Source organism: Bufo gargarizans, chromosome 2 (genome assembly GCF_014858855.1).
Source record: "Bufo gargarizans isolate SCDJY-AF-19 chromosome 2, ASM1485885v1, whole genome shotgun sequence".
Lineage (NCBI taxonomy): Eukaryota > Metazoa > Chordata > Amphibia > Anura > Bufonidae > Bufo > Bufo gargarizans.
Window position 1 is genome coordinate 555,918,514 of NC_058081.1, and position 27,675 is coordinate 555,946,188.

The following is a 27,675-nucleotide window of genomic DNA, read 5'->3' on the forward strand; positions in this document are numbered from 1 at the left end:
ACTGGCCAGATCAAAAGTTGAGAAGAACTTTGCATGACTGAGGGTGGACAACGACTCCTTAATCCGCTAAAGGGAGTAGGCATCCCGGACGGTCTGGGAATTCAGCTTCAGATAATCCACACAGAACCAGAGACTCCCATCTTTTTTCTTCACCAAGCCCAGGGATTTGACTCTCCTGGATCACCCGATTTTCCAGCATGCTGGCCACCATGTCTGTCACCTCCTGGTACATCTTGGACGGGATTTGCTGATACTGTTCCCTGATTGGTGCAGCATTGCCGGTGGGGATTTCGTGTTTTATGGCGGAAGCACACCCAAAATCCTCATCATGTCTTGAGAACGCCTCCTGAAATTCCCACAGGGTGTCTTCCAGCATCTTCTGTTGCCCTGGAGTCAGGGTCTTAAAGTCCACCCCCATCTGGGCCATGATCACTCGATCATTCCACTTCACTGTTGAGGTCTCAGTTTGCTGGACCTATGCTGTAGATCTCCTATCTGGCTGTAGCAAGAAGCTTCTTCAGCAATGGATGTCCCCCTCGGACACATAAACTTTGTTCAGCAAGGTATTCCCAGGAACGGTCAACTCGCAGTATTCAACATTGAGGAATCATACAGGTACAAACCCATCCTTCACAATAAAGAGGTCCCGGGCTACCAGTGGGCAGATCTGCATTTCCCCATGGTAAGGGGGCTCGATCAGGACCTCCAGCCCATTCAGTTGTCCAGCCCCCACCGGCAGCATCAATATCTGTTCCTATTGTGGCAGGATCTTCACCGGGGTCCTCCGCGGCATCTTCACGTGTCCAATGTGCCAACCAGACATGTTGCTTTTTCGCAGACTACATACAGCTCCTCAACATCTGCTCTAGAACCTTCTGGGTCGGCCAGTGTGTGATGGCCTGTTGACAATACTTCAGCCCTTTTTTTGCATACAGACGATGGCTTAGGTCTCTCAGCACATTTCTACCTAGCATCACATGCATTCGTCGACGGGACGAATGGTCCACCAGCACGAACCGCTTTTTACCGATTTCTTGCCCAAACAGTCGAATCCGCATCCAGACTATCCATCGTACGTCCATCTCACGGTTATTGGCAGCCATCAGGCTGATGATGCTCCCGTCTGCCGGCTCCATTATGTGCCAAAAGTGTCTTGTGAAGAACTCTAGAGGCATAAGGGTGCACTCCGACCCTGTATCAACTAGGAAGCATGCCTTCTGACTTTGAAGCTCGGCTTCCATAATGGGGCTGCTGGCATATAAGTAATGTTCCTCACACAAGAGGCTTAGCTTCTGATGAACCACTGTAGGACGCCCAGCTACTGCGGTGGTCGGAAGTTTAATGTCGGCTCAAACTCCATCTGTACTGCGCACTCTCTGGCCAAATGGCTGTACTGTTGACAAGCTCAGCAGAGGAGCCCTCTTTCGGCAAGCCCCCGCACCTGAGGATCGTGGATGGAGTGCCGGGGGCTCCCGGGGACATTTCTGGAGGCCGGGGTGATCCTGCCTTGGGAGACTTCTAGCCGAAGTTCTCTCAATTCTATTTGCAGGGCCTGGACCACATCTTTTACGGACTCTGAGTCTTCAGACCTTGATCACTACTTTTGCAGCCCCAGGCATGTTCTTCCTCTCTCTTCATGGTGGCTAGGTAGATGCTGTACAATGTCATGTTGGTCGTCTTGCAATTTTTCCTGTAAGAACTTGTTGAAGAGCCCCATTATGAACTGGTCCCGTAGTAGCTGGTCTACCTCCCAGGAGACTCCCATGGCCTCTTGGTCTCGCTGCTGCACTTTGTTTAGCGTCTCTTGTAGGGAGTTGGAGTACTGCATTAGGGTCTCTCCCTCTTGCTGTGGTCGGTTGAAGAAGTGGCGACGCTACTGTACTACTTTAGCACATCCCCACTAGGCTTCCTCGAGCCGGGAGAATATTTTCTCTAGGGTGTCCCTCTTGGATTCAGGCATTACCATCACTGTCCGTCTGATGTCACCCTCTAGAGCCCCCAACGCAACCTCCGCCCGCAGGTTACACATTTTAACCGCACCCTTTCAGTCCAGTCCTGCTACATCATGTATTTACCATCATATTTGGGCAGATGATGCAATAGCGCCCCCACGTGGATGTACCCTACTGGGGATGGCATGGCGGGGGCAGGCTGTATGGGCGGCACTCGAGATGGCTGTTCCAGCGGTGTTGGGGCAAGCTGGACTTGTACTAGCGAACCCTGAGCTGGGTCCTGGGCCGGAAAAGTTGGCACCAGGTAATGGTATACTGCCGTGTTCCCGTTCATAACTGTCACTGTATCCTGCTGACTACGCCAAGTTGTAAGCCGTGTACCGAGGTGGGCTCCCCAGGATATAGCAAAGTCACGAATGAGGAAAGCAATTCCAACACCACTTTTTTCCAAAATAGTATTTTTTACTTAACCGCCATGGATCGGATCCGCAAAACACATACGGACGTCTGAATGGAGCCTTACAGGGGGTTGATCAATGACAGGGGGGTGATCACCCCATATAGACTCCCTGATCACCCCCTGTCATTGATCACACCCCTGTCATTGATCACCCCCCTGTAAGGCTCCATTCAGACATCCGTATGTGTTTTGCGGATCCACGGATTGACTCTGCAAAACACATACGGACGTCTGAATGGAGACTTACAGGGGGGAGATCAGGGACTCTATATGGGATGATCACCCCCCTGTAAGGCTCCATTCAGACGTCCGTATGTGTTTTACGGATCCATGGATCGGATCCGCAAAACACATACGGACATCTGAATCGAGCCTTACAGAGGGGTGATCAATGACAGGGTGGTGATCACCCCATATAGACTCCCTGATCACCCCCCTGTCATTGATCACCCCCCTGTAAGGCTCCATTCAGAAAAAAAATTGGCACAAGTTAGCGGATTTTTTATTTTTTCTTACAAAGTCTCATATTCCACTAACTTGTGTCAAAAAATTTAATCTGACATGAACTCACCATACCCCTCATGGAATCCAAATGCGTAAAATTTTTTAGACATTTATATTCCAGACTTCTTCTCACGCTTTAGGACCCCTAAAATGCCAGGGCAGTATAAATACCCCACATGTGACCCCATTTCGGAAAGAAGACACCCCAAGGTATTCGCTGAGGGGCATATTGAGTCCATGAAAGATTGAACTTTTTGTCCCAAGTTAGCGGAAAAGGGAGACTTGTGCCCAAAAAAATATAATCTTCTATGAACTTGCCATGCCCCTCATTGAATACCTTGGGGTGTCTTCTTTCCAAAATAGGGTCACATGTGGGGGTCACATGTGGGGTATTTATACTGCGCAGGCATTTTAGGGGCCCTAAAGCGTGAAAAGAAGTCTGGGATCCAAATGTCAAAAAATGCCCTCCTAAGAGGAATTTGGGCCCCTTTGCGCATCTAGGCTGCAAAAAAAGAGTCACACATGTGGTATTGCCGTACTCAGAAGAAGTAGGGAAATGTGTTTTGGGGTGTCTTTTTACATATACCCATGCTGGGTGAGAGAAATATCTCTCTATAATGACAACTTTGTATAAAAAAATGGCAAAAGTTGACTTTTAGAGAGATGCGGCGATACCACATGTGTGACATTTTTTTCCAGCCTAGGTGGGCAAAGGGGCCCACATTCCAAAGAGCACCTATAGGATTTCACAGGGCATTTTTAACACATTTGGATTTCAAACTACTTCTCACGCATTAGGGCCCCTAAAATGCCAGGGCAGTATAAATACCCCACAAGTGACCCCAGTTTGGAAAGAAGACACCCCAAGGTATTCCGTGAGGGGCATGGCGAGTTCCTAGAATTTTTTATTTTTTGTCACAAGTTAGCGGAAAATGCTGATTTTTTTTTTCTTGCAAACACTCATATTCCACTAACTTGTGACACAAAATAAAAACTTCCATGAACTCACTATGCCCATCACAAAATACCTTGGGGTGTCTTCTTTCCAAAATGGGGTCACTTGTGCGGTAGTTATACTGCCCTGGCATTTTAGGGGCCCTAAAGCGTGAGAAGTAGTTTGAAATCAAAATGTGTAAAAAATTCCCTGTGAAATCCTAAAGGTGCTCTTTGGAATGTGGGCCCCTTTGCCCACCTAGGCTGCAAAAAAGTGTCACACATGTGGTATCGCCGTACTCAGGAGAAGTTGGGCAATGTGTTTTGGGGTGTCTTTTTACACATGCCCATGCTGGGTGAGATAAATATCTCTGTCAAATGACAACTTTGTATAAAAAAATGGGAAAAGTTGTCTTTTAGAGAGATATTTATCTCACCCAGCATGGGTATATGTAAAACGACACCCCAAAACACATAGCCCTACTTCTCCTGAGTACGGCGATACCACATGTATGACACTTTTTTGCTTCCTAGGTGGGCAAAGGGGCCCAAATTCCAAAGAGCACCTTTAGGATTTCACAGGGCATTTTTTACACATTTTGATTTCAAACTACTTCTCACGCTTTAGGGCCCCTAAAATGCCAGGGCAGTATAACTAACCCACAACTGACCCCATTTTTGAAAGAAGACACCCCAAGGTATTTTATGATGGGCATAGTGAGTTCATGGAAGTTTTTATTTTTTGTCACAAGTTAGTGGAATATGAGACTTTGTAAGGAAAAAATAAAAAATAAAAAAATCATCATTTTCCACTAACTTGTGACAAAAAATAAAAAGTTCTATGAACTCACTATGCCCATCAGCGAATACCTTAGGGTGTTTACTTTCCGAAATGGGGTCATATGTGGGGTTTTTCTACTGTCTGGGCATTGTAGAACCTCAGGAAACATGACAGGTGGTCAGAAAGTCAGAGCTGTTTCAAAAAGCGGAAATTCACATTTTTGTACCATAGTTTGTAAACGCTATAACTTTTACCCAAACCATTTTTTTTTACCCAAACATTTTTTTTTATCAAAGACATGTAGAACAATAAATTTAGAGAAAAATTTATATAGAAATGTAGTTTAAAAAAAAAATTACAACTGAAAGTGAAAAATTTCATTTTTTTGCAAAAATTTCGTTAAATTTCGATTAATAACAAAAAAAGGAAAAATGTCAGCAGCAACGAAATACCACCAAATGAAAGCTCTATTAGTGAGAAGAAAAGGAGGTAAAATTCATTTGGGTGGTAAGTTGCATGACCGAGCAATAAACCGTGAAAGTAGTGTAGTGCAGAATTGTAAAAAATGTACATACATCCAACCATGGGCTGGGGACCTTATGCTGTACAGTGCAGCACCCTCCGGTGGATGCTGGAGGTATTAGTGGTGAATTTACCTACTGGCGGGCTCAAAGAGACCAGCCGCCCCTTACTTGTTATTATACTAGAATCAGGAACAATTGTTGGGGGTGTAATGCAGGCTAGCCCACAGTACAACACAACAGCTTACAAACTTTTTCCATGTTATAATAATTTCCTTCCCGAACAACTGGTTAAACAGCATGTGCTATAGTGTTTCTTCAGAATACACCAGCCTGACTTGAATTAGTTGTGAAGCTTCTCAGCTTTCCAGTGTGAACTGACCCTTTAAAATGTAAAGTTCTGGTTAAGCACAGTTACCAGCACTTGTGGCCTAACTAACTACAGGCCTGTATGGGGCTTTTTTAAGACTGGCGTCTAAAACGCAGGTCTTAATAAATGTGCCCTAAGTATACATTACATTACTACTACATGTACTAAGTGTACTTTACTACCACATGCATAACTCCTAGCTGTTCCGGATACGGCGGGACACTTCTGTATTTCAGTGGCTGTGCCACAGTCCCGGAACAGGATGGGGGAGAGTATGCCCGGCTCTCAGGCATAAACGTCGACACGCCTTCTTTACAGTAAGGGCTTTGAATCTCTGGAATAGCCTGACGCAGGAGCTAGTCACAACAAATCCAGTAGATGGCTTAAAAAAAGGTTTAGATGACTTTTTAATTCAAAATAACATTGAGGACTGGATTTGTTCCAGTCAAAAACATTGCTGGGGTAAGGACCATAGGTGTATCTGGGTCTGAGGATACATGAACTATAGGCCTGGCATTCATAATAGCTGTAACCTCTGCCATAAAGGTGCTTAAAGTTTCATGGGTCAAGTGAGCAGGTTTAGTTTGTAGCAACATAGCGTCCAAGATTCACCTGGCTATACCTATAAGTCTTTCGCAGACACCAAAACATGTGTGAGGAGTGTGGAGGATTAAAGACCCAGTGAAAAGGACTGCCCATCGTTTGCTGTCTGCACTGCCTCCTCTAGTGCGACGGGTTAAAACTGACCACGGACCAAACACATCTAAGCCCACATTGTTGAAAGGTGGTTGAGCAATTACTCTGTCCTCTGGTAGCTCTGCCATCTTCTGACTTTGTAATCTCTCTCGCAGCTTGCAACAGATGACACATTTGTGTATAACAGCCAATACCATGCGTTTGCCACCAAGAATCCAGAAACATGCAGATCTAATTGCACCCTCTGTGATGTGGCGCCCTTGGAGAACTACTTGTTCATGATAGTATCTGTCTATCTTTAGGTGCTCTAACGCTTGCAAGGATTCTGTCAATTGAACCCACTCACATAGTCTCTCCTGTGGAAGCAATGCATCCCATTCACTTTTCCCATATGACACTTCCCGAACTAGGGCCTTACCTTTTATTGTCAGAGGTGATACAAACCCTAGGGAATCATAGAGGCTATTTACGGTGGATAGAACACCTATATGCAGGGCAGTTTCTAGGGAAATGTACTAACAGGGCGAACATCCAAAAGCGCCCCGTCCCCAGATTGTGGGCGGATCTCTGCCGTACCCCATTGCAGTTGATGGGGGCGGCGGGCATTCAGTCTGCATCCGGCAGTGCCGGATCCAGCGAATTTCAGCAGGCTGTTCTCTGCTGGAACAGCCTGCCAGAATCACTAACGCAGTTGTGAAAGTAGCCTAATACAGTGCCACATACCTCTTACATATAGTGACGTCTCCTTTGATGTGCAGTAGATGTTCTCTTTCTTTATCTTATCCATTCAGACCAGACCGCCATGATGATTTCTTTCAGCCATCTCTTCTCTCTGCAGAGTTTGACAGACATCTTAGTTTCCTACTTTTCCATCATCCTCCCACCTTCAACATCCCATCATGCTCTAAAAAAAATAACTGCACCCAGCAAATAGTGTCCCTGACACTAATAGTATAACCATAATGTCCCCCAAAAATCCCAACAATAGTAATAATTCTGTGACAGAGTGCACTTAGTAGTAATAGTGCTCCTACAGTGTCCCAACAGTAATTGTATCCCAGAAGTACGCTAATAATACTCCCATAGTCCCCCAGTTGTAATAAAGACCACCATAATGACCCTGGTAGTAATAATTCTCTTTATAATGTGTAACAGTAGAAAAACGCCCCCTTATAATGTGCGCCAGTACAAAAAATGCCCCGTTGTGTGTCAGTAAAAAAATTAATAAATCTCTTAGTGCCCCCAGTAGAGCCAATGTCCCCAGAATGCCCTTATGTGTTCCAATGACCCGTGCCCATAGTGACCCTATAATTTGTGCCAGTATAAAATACTCCTATATAGTGCCCCTAGAAGATGCCCCAAAATGCTCCTCCCCGTCCCCATAGCGTCCTCCATAATGTGCCAGTATAAAATGCCCCTAAAGACTGCCCCACATAGATGCCCCCATAATGCTACTCTCCCCCTTCCCCATAGTGGCACCAAAATGGGTGCCAGTATTAAATGCCCCCATAGTGCCCCCTCATAATGTGTGCCAGTAAATAGGGCCCCCAGTAAATGTCCCCATAGTACTCCTTTACCCCTCGCTTCTCCATAGAGCCCCCATTATAAGTGCCAGTACATAGGGCCCCCAGTAGATACCCCCATAGTGCTCCTTCCCCTCTTCTACATAGTGCTCCCATAATGTGCCAGTATCTAGGGCACCCATAGTGCCCCCTATAATGTGCCAGTATATAGGGCCCCCATAGTGCTTCCCCCTCTTCTCCATAGTGCCCCCCCATATTCTGGCAGTATATAGGTCCCCCATAGTGCTTCCCCTCTTCTCCATAGTGCCTCCCCCATATTGTGGCAGTATATAGGGCCCCCATAGTGCTTCCCCTCTTCTCCATAGTGCCCCCCATATTTTGGCAATATATAGGGCCCCCATACTGTCTCCCCTCTTCTCCATAGTGCCCCCCATATTGTGCCAGTATATAAGGCCCCCACCCCCCTTCTTGCCACAGTATACTATAAATAATAAAAACAATAAACACATATACTTACCTTATGCTGCTGTCAGCAATATGATGTAGGCCTCTTCCGGCCTGTGTCCCGCGCTGTACGGCTCAGGCAGCGTGATGACGTCATCGCACTGCCTGCACCGGCCTCTGATAGACGGCAGGCACTAAGCATGTACCCTATCAGAGGAATGGGCAAGGAAGACGCCTCTCCCCTGCCCCAAACCATTCATCTATATCGCTGTCCTGAGGATGAATATATGCAATGGGATCTTCACTCCTGTTGCCTCCAGACAGAAAGGGCCCCTCTCCGGCGCTGGGCCCTGCTGACAGCACCCCATTATTCTGTCGCACCCCTCGCCCGGCTGTAGAAACGGCCCTGCCTATATGTGGAAAAGGCTTTTCCTCTGAGGAAACTCAGAAAACGAAACTATCTGTTTCTAGATCCCAACTTAGGCCTAGGCTTTTCTGCAGGGGAAGAGTGTCTGTACCTAGGCAAATATTTTTAAGGTCCTTAGCTCTGTCTGCTACAGGGAATGCTTCCATTACTTTTTAGTTGTTGGAAGCGATTTTATGAAGACACAGATTGGATTCTGCCAGTATTTGCTTTACTTTACTGAGGATGGAAATTGCATCTTCAGGTGTGCTAACAGAAGCGAGTCCATCATCTACATAGAAATGCCTCAATACAAAGTGCTTGGCTTCTTGTCCATAGTACTCTTTTTTTGGGCCGCCTTTTGCATGCAGAATATAGCGACAGCAGGAGAGGGGCTGTTGCCAAATATGTGCACTTTCATTCTGTACTCGACAATTTCTTTATCTATGTCATTGTCTTTGTACCAGAGAAAACGTAGAAAGTCCCTGTGGTCTTCTCTGACAAGAAAGCAATAAAACATTTGTTGCACATCTGCTGTGAAGTCAATGGGCTCTTTTCTGAAGCGCATGAGGATACCTAGCAAAGTATTGTTTAAGTCAGGGCCACTTAGCAGTACGTCATTTAAAGAAACTCCTTCATACTCTGGAATCAAAAACGATTCTAATTTGGTTAGGTTTGTGTGAATGGTAGACACCAAACATTGGTAGATACCAGTGTTCCCTATCTGTCTCAAGAGGTCCTGCAACTTCAGCGTGATCATTGTCTAGCATCCTTTCAATGAATTTAGTAAGATCTATTTTCACTTCTGGCTTCCTCTGCAGTGTTTTGCTGAGTTAATGCAAATGCTTCATGGCTTGCTCCCTGTTACAAGGCAAAACACGTCTGGGTGTGCGAAAGGGGCCACCCAACTGTGATTGTCATCTTGGTAGGCCTCTCTATCTATAATCTGCAAGAAGGTCTGCTTCAAGGAGTTTAACTTTATCTGTTCTGGATCCTCAATTATTAACCCCTCTGATGTCTGGATTCTTATATTTTTTTTTGGGGGGGGTTCTGATTGGATATTATCCTTGCAGGCAATTTTCCAGGTCGTCCTGATTCTGAGAAATATTTTTGTCCCCTGAAAAAAAGGGTCTGCTGAGCCTTGTCAAGTAAAAAAATCTGTGTAGGCCTGACTTGCTTTTTGCATGGCTCTTCTTTTTTCCTGATTTTTTTCTTAAACTCATTAGCGTATTGTACACTAGCTTCTTTTAAGCTCATTTCTATCTTCCTATATTCCTTCCTCAAATTGTGAATGTTACTGAAAACTATTCCTCCTTTGAATGTGTCCCATATCAGCTGAATCTTGGCCAAGTTATCATTTACATCCCAGAAATACCCAATCTCCTTCTTAATTAAGTCCTTGTTCTCTAAAATTGTAAACCAGTGTGGATTTAGTCTGAAAGGTGATCTTGCGTTAACCCTGTCTAAGTTTGTATGTAGTTCTATTAATAAGGGTACATGATCCGAAAAAGCCCTGGCTTCATATCTAACTAATTTAACAAGATTCATTTATTTTCTATTTACCAAGGCTAGGTCAATTCTTGACATACATCTTCCTGATATACTTACACAAGAGAAGACACATCTCCCACGGCCTAAAAATTCCCAAGTATCAACCAAACCGGACTCATTACAGAATCGCATCAATGGGGATCCCTGAGTGGACGTACAAAACTGAGGTTCGTTTTCCAGATGAATCCTGTCAATCTTAGGGTTCATGACACAATTAAAGTCTCCACACACCAGAGTGGGGCATTCTGGCCATTTCTCCATAAAAGTCAACAAAGCATTAAAGGGGTATTCCCATCTTGCTACTTCATTCTCAATTGCTGCCAGCTAGCTGGTAACTTCCTGCTTTTCTGCAGATAAGGCTGGGCGGGCTTAGGCAGCTAGAGTGAAGGACGGCCACGCCTCCTTATGACATCACACTGAGAGCCGAGTCCTGCGTGCTAGTTCATGTGAAGAGTATGACTCATCAGTCTGCAGTGTCTGAGGGGAATGGTCACTCAGAGAGCCATGTGAAGTGAGCTCAGTGCACAGTTTTACACATAAAATATCTGTCTGATCTTTTACAAACCCATTCTGTGCATTAAAAACTATAATTCCATATTATACATTAGCCCAAAAGCTTGACCAACCCCCACCCACCAGCACTGATGCAGATTTGTTTCCATTACAGCTGTACTCCAGTTGTGTATAAACCTCACACTATGTATCTTTATAGATGCATATACAGCTCAGCTACATGTGTCTTCTCCAGTGTCTGAAAAGCTTCATATACAGCTCTGCTACATCTGTCTGTTTATCTCTTCAACCAGCACTGTATCAGAACAGCCGCATAGTCAGCTCTACTACATCTGTTTCTCTCTTCAAACAGCACTGTGTCAGAACAGCCGCATATTCAGCTCTACTACATCTGTTTCTCTCTTCAAACAGCACTGTATCAGAACAGCCGCATATTCAGCTCTACTACATCTGTTTCTCTCTTCAAACAGCACTGTATCAGAACAGTCGCATATTCAGCTCTACTACATCTGTTTCTCTCTTCAAACAGCACTGTATCAGAACAGCCGCATATTCAGCTCTACTACATCTGTTTCTCTCTTCAAACAGCACTGTATCAGAACAGCCGCATATTCAGCTCTACTACATCTGTTTCTCTCTTCAAACAGCACTGTATCAGAACAGTCGCATATTCAGCTCTACTACATCTGTTTCTCTTTCACCAGCATTGATGCTGACCTGCCACATATACAGCTCTGCTACATCTGTTTTTCTATTCAACCAGCACTGCGTCAGAACAGCCGCATATTCAGCTCTACTACATCTGTTTCTCTCTTCAAACAGCACTGTGTCAGAACACCCGCATATTCAGCTCTGCTACATCTGTTTCTCTTTCACCAGCATTGATGCTGACCTGCGACATATACAGCTCTGCTTCATCTGTGTCTCTTTCACCAGCATTGATTCTAAACCGCCACAAACACATCTCTGCTAATTCCGTCTATTTCCTTCACCATTAGTACTGTGGCTGAACAGCAGCTTATTGTTGCCGCAGTTTTTGTTCACATTTTTTTTATACTTTTCTTTTAGTCATTTTATTCTAGTAGGAAAGTTTATGGGAAAAGGCTTGAAAAAAATGGCATGGACTCAAAAAAACGCACCAAGAGTTATAAAAATGCCTCCCCCCCAACCCAAATTAAAAAAAAAACCTGTTTCTGAGTAGTTGCCTCATAGAACATTATTATCAGAGTGGCCCCTTTACACGCAGGAATAATACCAGCACAGAACCGGGTGGCATTGTGCCCTTCACCGTCTAGCGAGTGCTGTTTAGGGCAGCCTGTATTCTGTAAATGGCCGGCAGGACGGCTCTGCCAGCTGCTCTGCTATTACTCCTCCACCCTTATTATACAAGGAAATTGCTTAGAATGCAATCCCCTAATCTGTAGTTGGATCCCATGGCGAGGATCCTGCGGCCTCCCCTATACACAGTGTTCAGCCTATAGCCGCACTGTTTGGCCCGATTAATTATTACTGGTTCTAGTCTTCACTGGCGTGTCGGTGGTTAAAGGGTTTCTACCACCTCATTTGGACCTATGTCTGCTCTACCTAAGGCCCCATGCACACGGCCGTTGTTCACAGCCGTGTGCGGGCCGTGGAACCGCGGCCTGGATCCCTCCTGAGAGCAGGAGCGCACGGCGTCACTGGTTGCTATGACGCCGTGCGCTCCCTGCTGCCGCCACAATACAGTGATACACTGGTATGATCTATACCAGTATATTACTGTACTGTGCCGGCAGCAGGGAGCGCACGGCGTCATAGCAACCAGTGACGCCGTGCGCTCCTGCTCTCAGGAGGGATCCAGGCCGCGGTTCCACGGCCCGCACACGGCTGTGAACAACGGCCGTGTGCATGGGGCCTAACCATGCTATTCTAAGACCTTTGTGTGCAGCCGTTACACAAAAAAAAAACTACTTTTATTGCTATGCAATTGAGCCTCTGGGTGCTATGGGGGCGTCTTTTCAGCACCTAGAGGCTCTGTCTACTCACCCTGTATTCCGCCCCGCTCGTCCGTCAAGCCGCCCATCTCCTTTAGATTGCCAGCCTCCATCTCATTCATTCGCCGAATTCTCGCGCCTGCGCCGTGTGCGTCTGTATTCAGCGCAGGCGCAGTGACTGTCTGAATGCTCCCTGCGCCGGCATCTCCACTGCGTCTGCGCCGTCTGTTCCTCGGAGCACTCGGACGTAATCGGCGCAGTGGAGATGTCGGCGCAGGGAGCGTTCAGACAGTCACTGCGCCTGGGCTGAATACAGACGCAGGCGCGAGAATTCGGCGAACGAATGAGATGGAGGCTGGCAATCTAAAGGAGATGGACGGGCTTGACGGACGAGCGGGGCGGAATACAGAGGTCTTAGAATAGCATGGTTAGGTAGAGCAGACACTAGCAGGTCCAAATGATGTGGTAGAAACCCTTTGAGGGGTTAAACTGCACTTTTATAATCCTTATGGGGGGGGGGGGGTTCTTGCTGCATTGACTGAGCTCGCTATCTGTACGGAGGTCTCATAAATATAAACAGTCCATTACTCACAGCCTCTCCTGCCCATTATCATGATTGTTTGTCACTGACACCTGTGTTTCAGGGTCAAAATCCCGGACTGTGGCAGCAGCGGCAGCAGCACGACTTCTCTCCCCGGGATCTCCTCTCTGCACTACCCTCCCCCGCCTCTCCGGCTCAGCTGCCAGCTGCCCTCACCCGATACAAAGTTCCTAGTTATAAACAGGAGCGCACCTCCGATCTCTTCACTGCTCACAGAGGACATCAGGGCTGCGCTGGGAGCTGCCAATAGATCACAAAGCCCCTGCTCCTCCGCTAATTTTTCTCAATTCTCTCCCCTGAAGAAAGATGGGGAGCGCATGCGTGGCTCTGTAGCAGACGTGCGCGCTCTCGTGGGAATGATCGGCTGCCTGGGTGAAAAGTAAGTGCGGTCTGCGCAAGCGCGGCACATAGATGCGGCCCTGGAGCGGTGGCCGTATCTATGGGTTGCCAAGTGTAAACAATGGATCGGTGGGAAGGCAATTTAGCTAAATGGGTGCATTATAAATAATAGAAGCAATTTAGAAAAATGAAGTATGGGATCAGTGTAAACATTTGAAACCTGATCATGAAGATGGGAATACCCCTTTAAGTACATGTAAGGAAAATGGGGGAGGAATATAAATAAAAGCCAGAATAGATAGTCTACCAAAAAGTTACCCATAGAGGAAAACAAACCTTCCTTGACTATCAATAAAGGTTGCCTCGCAGGCAAAATCAACCCTTTTGTGAAAAAAGACTAAAACACCTCTAGAGTAGCTAGAAAATGTAGAGTGAAATGCCTGCGTGACCCATCCCCTAGTGACTCGCCGGGCCATCTCCTTAGTGAAATGGGTCTACAAGAAACATATCACCGCTGGTAAATGTCTTTGGGCTAAATCAAATATAGCTTGTTTTTTAAGTTTATTTCCAAGACCCCACACATTCCAGGTTAACACTCTGATTGATATAGAACAGTATTGGACCTAAAGTAAGCAAGTCCCCTGCTCCCCCATTGTTATTCCCCCCCCATCAACTCCAGAGACACATCGCGACCCACCCTCCTGCCTGCCCCACCTCCCTCCCCCCATCAACCCAACAAAAAGATTGCCACCCTCCCCCCCAGTCCCACAGACCCCATGATCCACTACTGTCAAACAGCAGATCTCTCAACTTTGACCATCCCCCCCTCCCCATCAATCCCACTCATACTTTACACAAAAAAAATAAAAAAAATAATCAAACCACAGGACTAAACATTATTCCGGTCTAGCCAATCAGTGGCCAGATCCAGTGTGTCAAAAAAATTAGTTAGTCCATTAAATGATATACGCAGTTTAGCTGGATACAGAAAAGAGTACTTAATGTCCTTACTCTGTAAGCGTTTTTTAATAGCAAAATAGCTACGTCTCTTTTCTTGAACTTCTTTTGAAAAATCCGGGGAAAAAAATACATTACTCCCATTATATGTAGTTGGGGAGCACTCCCTGGCCCTCTTTAAAATCATGTCTCTATGTCTCTGTCCCGGGAAACAAGAGTCTTGACCAAAAGTACCTGTGGTTGGTTTCCCGGAATTGGTTTCCCACCAGGGATTCGATGAACCCTCTCCAAAAAAAAAAAGGGAGGAAAAGTTCTCTCTCCCAAAGTTATCAAATATTAACGACTGTAACATTCCAACAGGATTATTTTCCTCTGCACCTTTGGGTAGACCCACAATTCTAATGTTGCAACGTCTGGACCTGTCTTCCAAATCGATCATTTTTTTTGGTAGACGATTGTAGTCTGTGCTTAAAGTGACAGGATCGGATTTTAATATTTTTACTTCATGTTCTAGAGAGCCCATGGATTTTTCCATAACGGTAACTCTGTCTCTTATTTTTATTATAGCTTCTCTTATTAAAGAGACATCTGACTGGAATGCCCCCAGCTGAATGGCAATGTCCTGCACTACTTTTCCGCTGTTTTTAACCATGACTAGAATTTCTTCTATTGGAGAGAGTTCTGCCATACAAATCAAGGATTCGTCACCCCCTTCTCCGTCTCCCCCCTGTGGACACTCATTGGGCGTCACTATCTCTTCTGGACCAATACCCGTATTGTTTTTTTTTTAACATACATCCTGTTTCACTTTAAGTGCTGTTCTGGTAATTACTTGAGGAGATCTCAAATACTAATCGATTTTTGCTGTCTCGGCAGCTTTCTGCCCTGTTTTTGCAGAATCTGTGGAGCGGTGATTTGGCTTTGGCGTCATTGTCTACTCCTTGTTTTTTATTTATTTTATTTTTTTCCTTCCTTTCTTCTCCTTTTTCTCCTTCTCCCTCCTGCTTTCTTTTATTTCTTTTTCCTCCCTTCACTCCTCCTGGCTTATAACTTCCCCTTTTCCTTTTATCCCTTCCTTTCCTTTCTCCTTCCCCTCTCCTTCTCTCTTCCCTCTCTTCTCTTTCCCCTCTCTTTGGAGGAAAAAAAACAAAAAACAAGCAAGGGGCTAGATCACAAGACTTAAATTTCTGTGTGGAAGGATCTCACAGTCTGCAAAGGATTTTCATGGACAGGAGGCGAACCTCAGTTCTTCATGAAGGCTCTTGAAGGCTGCCAGAATCCACAAAAGAGAGGAGCTTTTTACTGACGATTTTGGACAGCAGGGGGAGACAGAACATCAGGCACAGACCCAAAGGAGGCAGAAGGAATCTCCGCAGGACGATCCAAGCCGCAGCACGTGCATCCAGCGTCCCTCCGAGCAAGTCTCAACCCTCAGCACATCCAAAACCAGAGGGAAGGGACCATAGAAGCACAAGGAGTCAAAAGCAGCAAGTCCAGCCGGACAAAAGGAGGGGAGGTACAGGGAGATGGAGAAGGCAGCAGGAAACATGCAGGAGGAGACAACCAGGCGCAGATAGATGCGATCAAATCCTGCAGACAGCAGCCTTCAGACGAGGGCAGACCCCAGTGTTGTCTCTGAGCCGGGAGCAGAATGGAGGGTACACCAGAGCAGGACAAGCGAGCGGGACGGAGAGGAAGAGGGCGCGACGCGACTATTTACTTTAAGGGACCCCTAGTAGTGAACACCAACCCCCATCCTTGTTGCATTTGGCGTCACGAACATGATTCGGACAAGGTCAATCTGTGTGCCATGAACTATATAGCCAATTGGATTTACAAAACTACCCTTAAAAATGACTTTAATGCATTTATTGCAGCGCGGCATGCGCAAAAACATGCGCACCGGTGTCCGAAGTATTAATCAGCCATCTTTAACTTTGATGGTGCAGCATCTTCTTGCCTAGCCAGAGCGGGAAAATCCAGGAACGCCCCCAGTTGGAACAGGAAAGTCTAGCCCTTCCCACCGGGAGTGATGTTACTGTGTGAAGACAGGAAGGGGAAGCTCCTCTCTTTAAGTCCCTCCTTCATCTCCAGTCCCTGCCCGCACAAGAGAAAGCAGCATGGTTCGTTCTCACCAGCCAGACTGGGGTGGCATTGTGTGGGGTGACGAAAGCCCCGAGGAGAAGTCAGCACCTGAGGAGATCTACCTCTCGCAAGTACAGCGAGGTACCGCAGGTATTCCCTGGCGTGGCGGAGTCAGTCAGTGTTTCCACTCCGCTGCCCAGAAAACATGGGTCATTCGAGGGACTCAATCTTATGGTCCCCAAGGAGATTACTGCCTGAGCCTACAATATGTGGGAGTACCGCCAAGCAGTGGAAGACTGGGTTATCAGGGTCTGGGTCAGGCCACAACCCAGGAACTCCATATTTAAGAGGAGAACCGGAAGCGTAATACGGTTTTCTGTAGAACGGGGGTCCGGATTTGTCCAAGATAATGAGACTGGCTGGGAGCTTTATGTCAACAGACGCTCTGTGAAGTGTCCCTACTTGCCACAAGCCCGCCATAACCTTTACTTGGGGTACACCATGGAATACACCCCCATGGAATCTCTTTAGGGCCCTTTTGCTGTGGCGGTCGTATGTTTGACCATACTTGAGGAATGGCCAGACGAGCCTAGTGCCACCAGCAGAGTGCGCTGTCTTCAGGAGTCAGCCGATGGTGTGCTATGGTTTAGAGAGAAACCCCAGCCAGAGTCGGAGCCACTCATACAAGGCCTGCCAGCACTCTCCCCACAACCATGCATGTCCACCACATCAGTGACCATAACCCCGATGGTAGTTAACTACCAGCCACCTTGGAAAATGGAGGCCGCAATGAGGAGGGCAGCAGTACAAGATTTACCCCCAAGAGAGGAGGACTGTTTGCCGAAACCCCTACAGCCGGAGATACTGGACCCCTTTGGGATGGCAAGAGTCGCCGTCTCTATGAAGCAGAAGATGGCTGCTGCAGTAAAAAATGTGACCACCCGATCATCACCACGTTCTGCTACAGGAGGGCAGTGGCGCTCCACCACTCAAGCCAAAGTGGATTATCAGAGGCAGGACAGACCACTTATGAGTTTCTCCAGCAGCAGCGAGGAGGACCTGAGGAACATTCCATAAGGAGCCTCTTTCCAGCATCCTCTTCAGTTGAAAAACAGTGACATTTGGGAGCCACTTCGTGGACTGCGTCTGAAGGGTGAGGGCCTGTTGGCATATTATCTGTTTCTATGTTTTTAGGTTGCCCTGTTTTTAGCCCTCACCCGGATGGCCATGTGAGTCAGGACTCCCCCCCCCACCATCGTTTACCTCCCATTTGCGTACAGTATACGCCAAAATTCCTTTTTTCCTCCTTTTCAGGTTATTTGGGAGCCCCCTTTACCTAATGGTTCTCATAACCTATGCTGCTATATTACATTGCTACCCATGTAGATTACAAATGACATTATTTCCTTATGTGGATTACAAATAATGACATTATCCTATTTCCTATGGATTATAAAAGACTCTTTTGCATGTAAAAGACTTTATTGCACTTAAAGTTCCAGTTTGGTGCACTTTACCTTCAAACATGAAGAAAAGAGACTTTTATGTGATTTTATCATTGCACTGTTTTATTACATAAAAAATGTGCATTCATTAAAAATTTGCACTAACCTTTTTACATTTTCTGCAACATTCAAGTGTACCGTGCCCATTGTGTGTGTTCTTTTTTAGGTGCCGCAAAGTGATAATATATACATTTTTGGGTATTGACTCTGCACTTTACCTAGTTAACCAGATAGTCAGCACTTTATTGCTTAGTCATTATTGACTGCCCCTGAGGACGTTAACATACGTCACAAGCAGATCTAACATCGCAATTGCTCATTATGGACTGTCCCTGAGGACGTTAATATACGTCACAAGCAGGTCTACATAATCCTGCATGTAGTCCTGTAGAAGGCCCTCAAACATTTTTACCACTATGGATGTTAAGCTTACTGGTCTATAATTTCCTGGTGAAGACCTAGCACCCTTTTTAAAAAAAAAGGGCACCACATTTGCCTTGCACCAGTCCCTTGGTACAATGTCTGTCATTAAAAAATCTGCAAATATTATGAACAGAGGCAAAGCAATAACTGAACTGAGCTCCTTTAGAACTCTAGGGTGTAATCCCTCTGGACCTGGGGGCTTGTGCACTTTAATTTTTTTTAGCATATTAAGCACCATATCTACAGTCAGCCAGGTAAGTATGTTATTTGAGGTATTTCCTCCAGTGGCACCACCCTCATGAGATGCCGTCTTCTTTTGTATATACAGAGCTAAAAACCCATTTAGGAGCTCTGCCTTCTCTTGATCCCCAGTTACCATCATTTAGGGGTCCTACATGTTCTGACATTGTTTTTTTTTTGTGTTTGTGTATTTGAAGAATGTTTTGGGGTTGTTCTTACTTTCTTTGGTCACCTGTATTTCATTGTGTATTTTCTCTGATTTTATTACCCCCTTACATAAATAATTTAGTTCTTTATACTTTTTAAAGGCTACAGCTGACCCCTCCAATTTGTATTTCTTAAAGGCCCTCTTTTTGTCATTTACTGCACTTTTAACATTATTTGTAAGCCATGTGGGGTTTCATTTAATTCGGTTGTACTTGTTACCTCTAGGAATGTATTTAACAATATATTTATCCAAAATAGATTTAAAGCACTCCATTTAGCATTAGTGTCATTATGTGACATTAGTTGCTCCCAGTCTATGTCTTGAAGTGCAGCACTCAACCCTGGGAAAGTCACCTTTTTGAAATTAAGTGTTTTTGCCCTACCGACCTGAGTTAGTTTTTTACAGTTTAATTGGAATGTAATCATATTGTGGTCACTGTTACCAAGGTTTTCATGGACAGTGACATTTCTCACAAGCTCTGCATTAATTACTAGATCCAGAACAGCATCGCCTCTAGATCTTCTACAAACTGGCCCATAAAATTATTCTGCAAAAAGCTGAGGAATTTTCTCGGTTTTGCAGCAGAGGCAGAACCATGTTCCCAATCTATGTTTGGATGGTTAAAATCTCCCATCATCACTACTGTGCCAGCATGCGCCGCCCGCTCTATTTGCACATACAGTTGAGCGTCTATCTCCTCAGTGATATTGTGGGGGACTATAGATCACACCAAGAATTATTTTTTCATAAATTTTTTCCCTCTGTCCCTGACCTACAAGGTTTCAACATCCTCACAACATTCAGCCAGAATTGTTTCTTTCACACTTACTTTCATATTACTCCTGGCATACATACATACACCACCACCTTTGCGTTTATCGCTATTTTTTCTAAAGAGCGTAAAACCTTGAAGATTTACAGCCCAATCATGAGAAGAATCCAGCCATGTCTCAGCAACACCAACTACATTTGTGAACATACATTTTAAGTTGTCATAAAATTTTGCACTTTTAGGAAATGTACTTTTTTATTTTTTCCTCCTTGAGAGTTGGTTTGTGACTGACAGATCTCCTTATCCACTTTTCTAATGCTCCCTCCATTCTAGTGCCCACATTGTGGCCCCATCACAGTAGTTATGCCCACATTGTACCTCCCTTTCAGTAGTTATACCAACATTGTGCCCCCTTTTGATAGTGCCACGTCTGTTAAAAAAATGATTGGAGCACATAGTGCGCTATCCAGCAGGCTCCACTCGGTCATGCATCACATTTGCTGGGCTGTGTAGGAGGAATGCACAGGCGGATTCCTGGGCCTGCACACTCCTCCATGCAGCTGTATGTGTAACTGCATTGTGCTGGTGGGGAGTGCCAGCAGCTGAGCTGAATAGGGAAGCCTCTGACACGACCTCCTAGTATTTGAATTTGCTTGTTATTTGACCCTGCTTGATTTTGGAATTGGTTTACTATTAGACTCTGCTAGCTTGTGAACTTGCCTGTTGCCTTTGTCTCTGACATTATCTCCTGGTTTCACTCTGCTGTGTACTTGACTCAGCTTTTGGATTCTGATCCAGTACTAGTTTTGCCTGTCTAGTTACAGCCTCTTTCTATCTCATTACTCTTTACTACTCTTAACCCATTAAGGTTTAGATGTGAGTACGGGGTAAAAATCTAGCGATCAGAGATTGTATCATAAATTACAAGTTTCTAAGTGACCCTATTTTGGAAACTAAACCCTTTAAGGAATGGCTTGACCCCAAAGGTGTTTCATAGAATTAATAAAAATTGGGACATGAAGTGAAAAATTATATTTTATTTCAACTACTGTATATGTAGTTTTGGAATCCGGTTTGTATATATATATATATATATATATATATATATATTTATATTCCTGTGTGCATTTATCCCAAAGCCAGGGGTAATGTATAATTTATTTCATTTGCAGTAATTATAAATCGCTCTAATTGGCATATAGTTGAGACCCCATTATTAGTGGGTCAATAGTGTTAAAACAATAATTTTATGGGAAATTTTAATGAACGTGCACATCATTAGGATTCCTATAATATTGCTATAAAAGTGGAATCTCTGATCGGATTTTATTATCCGTAGTAAGGCCAACGGGCGTATTTATAAGGTGTCTCTTACTGCCATATTCTTTGATTGAGCATAAGGGATTTTCCACAGATTAATTTCTATAATTGTTTTTTTGTTGTTGCATTATAATATTTTGATAACCAGTACACTAATCAGTAATAATTTGATAAAGGAAAAAGTTGTATTGTATTGTACTTGGTGTAGTAAATCAAGTGAGCCCAGCGTAAACGGTAGAGCACCATCGTGTGGTCAATTTTGATATTATCCTTGTATTCATTTGTATACCATTTTTACTGCATGTATTTATAAATTATATTTTATATAATTAATTGCACCCTGTTTCATTAGCTGCACAAATTAACTTTAGATCTCATCAATAAAAGAACTGGCGTTTATATGTCCGCCAATTACATTTTTTCATTTTTCATATTTCATAAAAATATGAAATCATAATTTTTATGATTTCATATCTTATATGAAATAAATACCTGACATTTTATATGTCTACAGGTGTTTTATCTCTCTGTGCTGCTACAGAAGGACGTTATTTTGTATTTCCTTTTTAATGTTATAGTATTGCTGCAAAGAAAAAAAGAGAAACAGCCAAAAACAACTAAGTAATATGCTTTCTACAAATACTGGGGACAATTATCAAACTGGTGTATAGTAGAACTGGCTTAGTTGCCCATAGCAACCAATCAGGTTCTAACTTTCATTTTCCAAAAGAGCTGTAAAAAATGAAAGATGGAATCTGATTGGGCAACTAAGTCAGTTCTACTTTACACCAGTTTGATTAATCTCCCCCACTGAGTTTTAAAGCCATACCCCTTTCTGATGGAGGTGTCCCTTTAAGGTCCCGAACACTTCCAATCAGTCATGTAGATAAGTATAGTAGCTGCAACGGAATAGTAACATTAGAAGCCCAAACAAGTGGTGTCCATAAAGTTGCAATATATGCAAATTGCATTACTTGTGCTAAGTGTACATTACTACTACATTTACTAAGCTTTACATTACTACTACTTCTATAGCTGTAGAAGTAGTAGTAACTGTATATTAGCTGTACTAACTGTATATTACCCTACTACTTCATGTACTAAGTAAAGATTAGATTACTACTACAGTACATGTAGCAAATGTTTGTTACTTACTACCCAGGGTCTTAAAAGATCAGGGGCACAAGCCCCAAGGCATATACCATATACCTGCCACCCCCCCCCCCCCCAATAAAATCTCAAATATTATTACATAGGTAAATTGAACAAAAAGTACATCACAGTACTGACAGCCACATTGCCCTTTAAATATCAGTGAGATTGCAAGCCATATTCTGGATAGTAAAATTCCCCCTATAATACAACCACAGAATATACACTCGCAGTATATACTATACAAAGTTCCTCTACTCACACTGTATAAACAGTATATACACATCTCCTCCTTTCACAATATATACACATCTCCTCCTTTCACAGTATATACACAGCATCTGCACTAGCAATATATACACATCTCCTCCTCTCACAGTATATACAGTACACAGGACCTCAACTCCCAATATATAGACATCTCCTCCACTCCTAACATATTCACAGCTCCTCCATTCCCAATGTATTCACAGCTCCTTCACTCACAGTATATACACATCTCCTCCACTCACATTATATACACATCTCCTCCACTCCTAATATATACACAGCTCGTTCACTCACAGTATATACACATCCCCTCCACTGACATTATATACACATCTCCTCCACTCACATTATATACACATCTCCTCCACTCACAGTATTTACACATCTCCTCCACTCCTAATATATACACAGCTCCTACTCACAGTATATACAGTACAAAGTACCCCCATTCTCAGTTTAGTCACTGACAGTATATACACATCTCCTCAACTCACAGTATTTATACATCTCCTCCACTCCCAATATATACACAACTACTCTGCTCACAGTATATACACATCTCCTCCACTCACACTATATACTCATCTCCTCCACGCACAGTATATACACATCTCCTCCTCTCACAGTATAAACACATCTCCTCTCACAGTATATACACAGGACCTCCACTCTCAATATATACACAGATCCTCCTTTCACAGTATATACAGTACACAGCACCTCCACTCCCAATATATACACAGATCCTCCTCTCACAGTATATACAGTACACAGCACCTCCACTCCCAATATATACACAGATCCTCCTTTCACAGTATATACAGTACACAGCACCTCCACTCCCAATATATACACAGAGCCTCCTCTCACAGTATATACAGTACACAGCACCTCCACTCCCAATATATATACATCTCCTCCACTCCTAACATATACACATCTCTTCCACTCCCAATATATATACAACTCCTCCACTCACAGTATATACACAGCATCTCCACTCCCAATATATACACATCTCCTTCACTCACAGTATATACACATCCCCTCCTCTCATAGTATATACACATCTCTTCCACTCCCAATATATACACAACTCTTCCACTCCCAATATATACACAACTCTTTCACTCTGAATATATACACAGCTCTTCTACTCCCAATATATTCTCCTCCACTCCCAATTCTAAAATACAAGCTTTAAAATGGGTCTGGAAAAAATGGAGACACTCAGACACCATATGGATATCCAGAAAAATCCATGATTTGCTTATGGAAATCAGAACAGCCATCTGAATCCAGCCTTACTCTACCTTTGATTTTAATTGAAATTGTGATAATAATAACTCTTTAAAATCAATTTGATTTTTTATCAGGTCGTGTTAAAGGTCATAGTCTCATTGAAATTGGTGCTGGTCCCTCCATACATAACATACTGTCTGCATGTGAAGTTTTTGAAAAGATCTATCTGACTGATTATTTCCAAGGAAACCTACATGAAATTGAGAAATGGCTAAATAGTAGAAATGATGCTTTTGATTGGTCTCCCTACTTGAGATTTGTGTGTGACCTTAAAAACAATCGGTAAGTAAATTAACAAAAAATAAATCTATGTACTGGGGAAAAAGTCTGTCTTCCCCATTGTATGATAGAATTCTATGTACTGGATGAATGGCAAAAATAATACTAAGGCAGCGGCTGCAAATTAACATTGTTTTTGTTGAAGATAATGGTATAACATGACAGATGCAACCAGCAAACAACTTGTGTAAAATGTCTTTTAAATTTCTGGTTGTCAACAGTCTCTAGAAACACTATTCTGTTGTCAGGGGCAACCATAGTGATGCAAATCTGTAAATACTTTCTTTAGGATGCAGTTATTTTATAATACTGTTGAGGGGACACTGACAATAACATTTTTTAGTCCTCCTCTCCTTGGGTGGGCCCTTTTTGACTTTGGGCTCCAAAGCAGCAGCATCCCCTGCTTCCCCTATAGCTACGCCCCTGCATACAGATTATACTCTGCTCTGTACTGCCCAGCTCTTCCTCTCTGAATTTAGCAGGTTACACTTTTTAGGTCTATAGATAACTCTGTTTATGCTGTTTCTCAGTCCAGGACACCTAACAGATTTTCGCTCTACTTCAGTCCAGGACCTGTGGTGTACACTCCTAAAACTTCCCCAACTGCCTCCTGAACTTTGATTCCACCTTCTTTTTGCTGATACACAGCATCTAGACACTCTGCAACTTCAACGTGTATCCTAAGTAAAAGAAGACTAGACCAGGAATATGTTTGGGGCTCCCTTAGAATGTATTTATAAGCAGTGGATCATACTGAGACTGAAACAACAATAGTCAGCTCAACGTAGAGTAGCTCAGATGGAAACCTTCATGCATGGATCTCAGGAGAAAGTCAATTCGAAGTATGGAAAAAAGTCCAGCAATGGAAGAATCCACAGTTAAAACCTGGCACTAAAAAGAATGGCTAGGGCTAGTTTCATACTAGCACTAAAATATTCCAGATTGTAGCCTTCCAAAGTTCATCGTATCTGGCATAGCACTGGTTACTGTCCAGCCCAATCCCAGCAATAATGTTGTAAACAGGCTGGATCCCCTCTGGGTCCTATTATGGTCAATGGAGCCTGGCAGTGCTCCCACCCTTTCCAGCTATGCCAGATACGATGAACTCCAGCAGGCTGTACCTCTGCAGGAACAGACTGCTGGAAGATTTTAACACTAGTGTGAAACTAGCCTTATACATGTTCCTAAAATAACCCTGTCACATCGAACATGGTGTCTGAGCTGCAGGCAGCATGTTACACAGCAGCAAGAGCTGAACAGAATTATATATAGTTTTGTGGGACAGGATTCAATATACCGGTAAGTTGTATTTTATTCAAATTCCTGCTCAATGATTGACAGCCTCCCCCATAAGATTATGTATACAGAAAAGGCTGTCAATCACTGATAGTGTCACTGCCTGCCCTGTGAGAGGTCTGAGAAGATCAGATAGACTTGCAGCACGTGAGTCTATCTGACAGGTCTTTCTGTTTTTCCTTGCTGTCTGTTGTTGTGGGCAGGATCTCACCTCTCCACAGGTTTTGCTCATTTGCTGTTTAGTGGCTCTATTTAAGCCCGCCTCTCACTGCGGACCTTGTGGTTGTAATTACCTTCTGGAGTTCTGGAGTTCTAAGTTGGTTGTTGGAGGTTCTCCTGCTTCTTACTCATCTATAGCCAAGTCCTCCTGGTTCTACATTGTGTGTATGTTGTGTCTAGGTCTCAGGGAGACGCTGGTCCCTTCACGGTGGAAGGTCCCGGCAGTCTCATCCCAACTCCCAAATTTAGGGTTTGTGACAGTTTCAGCAGGTCTTAGGTTCTGGTGTGTGAGTTCTTCCACCGTTAGGATTTGCTCATACTGTCAGCAGTCAGGGAGAGGCTCAGGGATAACTAGGAGGTTACCACCCCCCTCCTCACTAGATTTGGGGCCTAGTCTGTGTTACTTTTGTAGTTTGTTTATTTGGTGTTCTCCCTTTCCTCACTTACCGTGACAGATAGGACCACCTCATGGATGTCAAAGCCCAGAATGAGCAGGAATTTAAATGAATGGAATACAAGTTATCCCTCAAAACTATAGATCAATATACTTAGCTCCCCTTGGTCTATAAAATGCCGCCAGCAGATTGCACTGCATTTTTATGGTGACAGGTTTCCTTTAAACATGATTAAGAACATCTTTTGTTTAAAACACATAAGCAGGTCTTGAGGCACTGTACCAAGGATTTTAATATTTTCCAATAAAGCTGGCTGAACAAGTTACCTTGAATGTATAGCCAGCTTAACAAGGAACAATGAAAGAGAAAATTCAAGGAACAAGGAAGAGAAAAGTCAGAAATATATAAAGTGCCTTGCAAAAGTATTCACGCCCCTTGACATGTTTTGTGTTTTGGTGCCTCACAACCTGGAATTAACATGAATTGTTTGAGGATATGCATAATTTAATTTACAGAACATGCCCACAACTTTGAAGATTTTTTTATTTTATTTTTTTATTGTAAAGCAACAAATGGGACAGAATAACAGAAAAAGTCAATGTACATAACTATTCACCCCCCCAAAGTCAATACTTTGAGAGAGAGCCACCCTTTGCGGCAATCACAGCTCCAAGTCACTTTGGATAAGTCTCTATGAGCTTGCCACATCTTACCACTGGGATTTTTGCCCATTCCTCCTTGCAAAACTGCTCCAGCCCCTTCAAGTTGGATGGTTTGCGCTTGTGAACAGCAATCTTTAAGTATGACCACAGATTTTCTATTGGATTGAAATCTGGGCTTTGACTAGGCCATTCTAACACATTTACATGTTTCCTGTTTAACCACTCAAGTGTTGCTTTAGCAGTGTGTTTGGGGTCATTGTCCTGCTAGAAGGTGAACCTCCGTCCTAGCCTCAAATCACACACAGAGTGGTACAGGTTTTGCTCAAGAATATCCCTGTATTTAACACCATCCATCTTTTCCTTGACTTTGACCATTTTTACCGGTCCCGGCTGCTGAAAAACATCCCCACAGCATGATGCTGCCACCACCATGTTTCACTGTGGGGATGGTATTCTTTGGGTGATGTGATGTGTTGGGTTTGTGCCAGACATAGCGTTTTCTTTCATTGCAGAAAAGTTCAATTTTAGTCTCATCATTCCAGAGCACCTTACTCCATACATTTTCTCCCACCTTTTCGCAAACTCACAACGCGCCTTTTTGTTTTTAGCTGAAAGTAATGGCTTTCTTCTGACCACTCTGCCATAAAGCCCAACTCCATGGAGCGTTCAGCTTATTGTCATCCTATGTACAGATACTCAAGTCTCTGCTGTAGAACTCTGCAGCTCCTCCAGGGTTACCTTAGGTCTCTGTTCTGCCTCTCTGATTAATGCCCTCCTTTCCCGGTCCGTGAGTTTTGGTGGGCAGCCGTCTCTTGGCAGGTTTGCTGTTGTGCCATGTTCTTTCTATTTGGTTCTGATAGATTTGATGGTGCTCCTGGGGATCGTCAAAGATTTGGATATTTTTTTATAACCTAACCCTGACTTGTACTTCTCAACAACATTGTCACTTACTTGTTTGGAGAGTTATTTAGTCTTCATGGCAGTGTTTGGTTAGTGATGCCTCTTGTTTAGGTGTTGCAGCCTCTG

The 27,675-nt window shown here is 43.9% G+C and overlaps 1 protein-coding gene across 1 annotated transcript in view; it reads left to right on the plus strand.

Annotated features, from left to right (window-relative positions):
• LOC122926680 (nicotinamide N-methyltransferase-like) overlaps nt 1–27,675 on the plus strand; it is a 48,416-nt gene that overhangs the window by 8,065 nt on the left and 12,676 nt on the right. Inside the window, exon 3 of the mRNA XM_044278138.1 lies at nt 23,873–24,080. Coding sequence (XP_044134073.1) covers nt 23,873–24,080 — 208 coding nt within the window. The remainder of the gene's footprint in view (nt 1–23,872; nt 24,081–27,675) is intronic.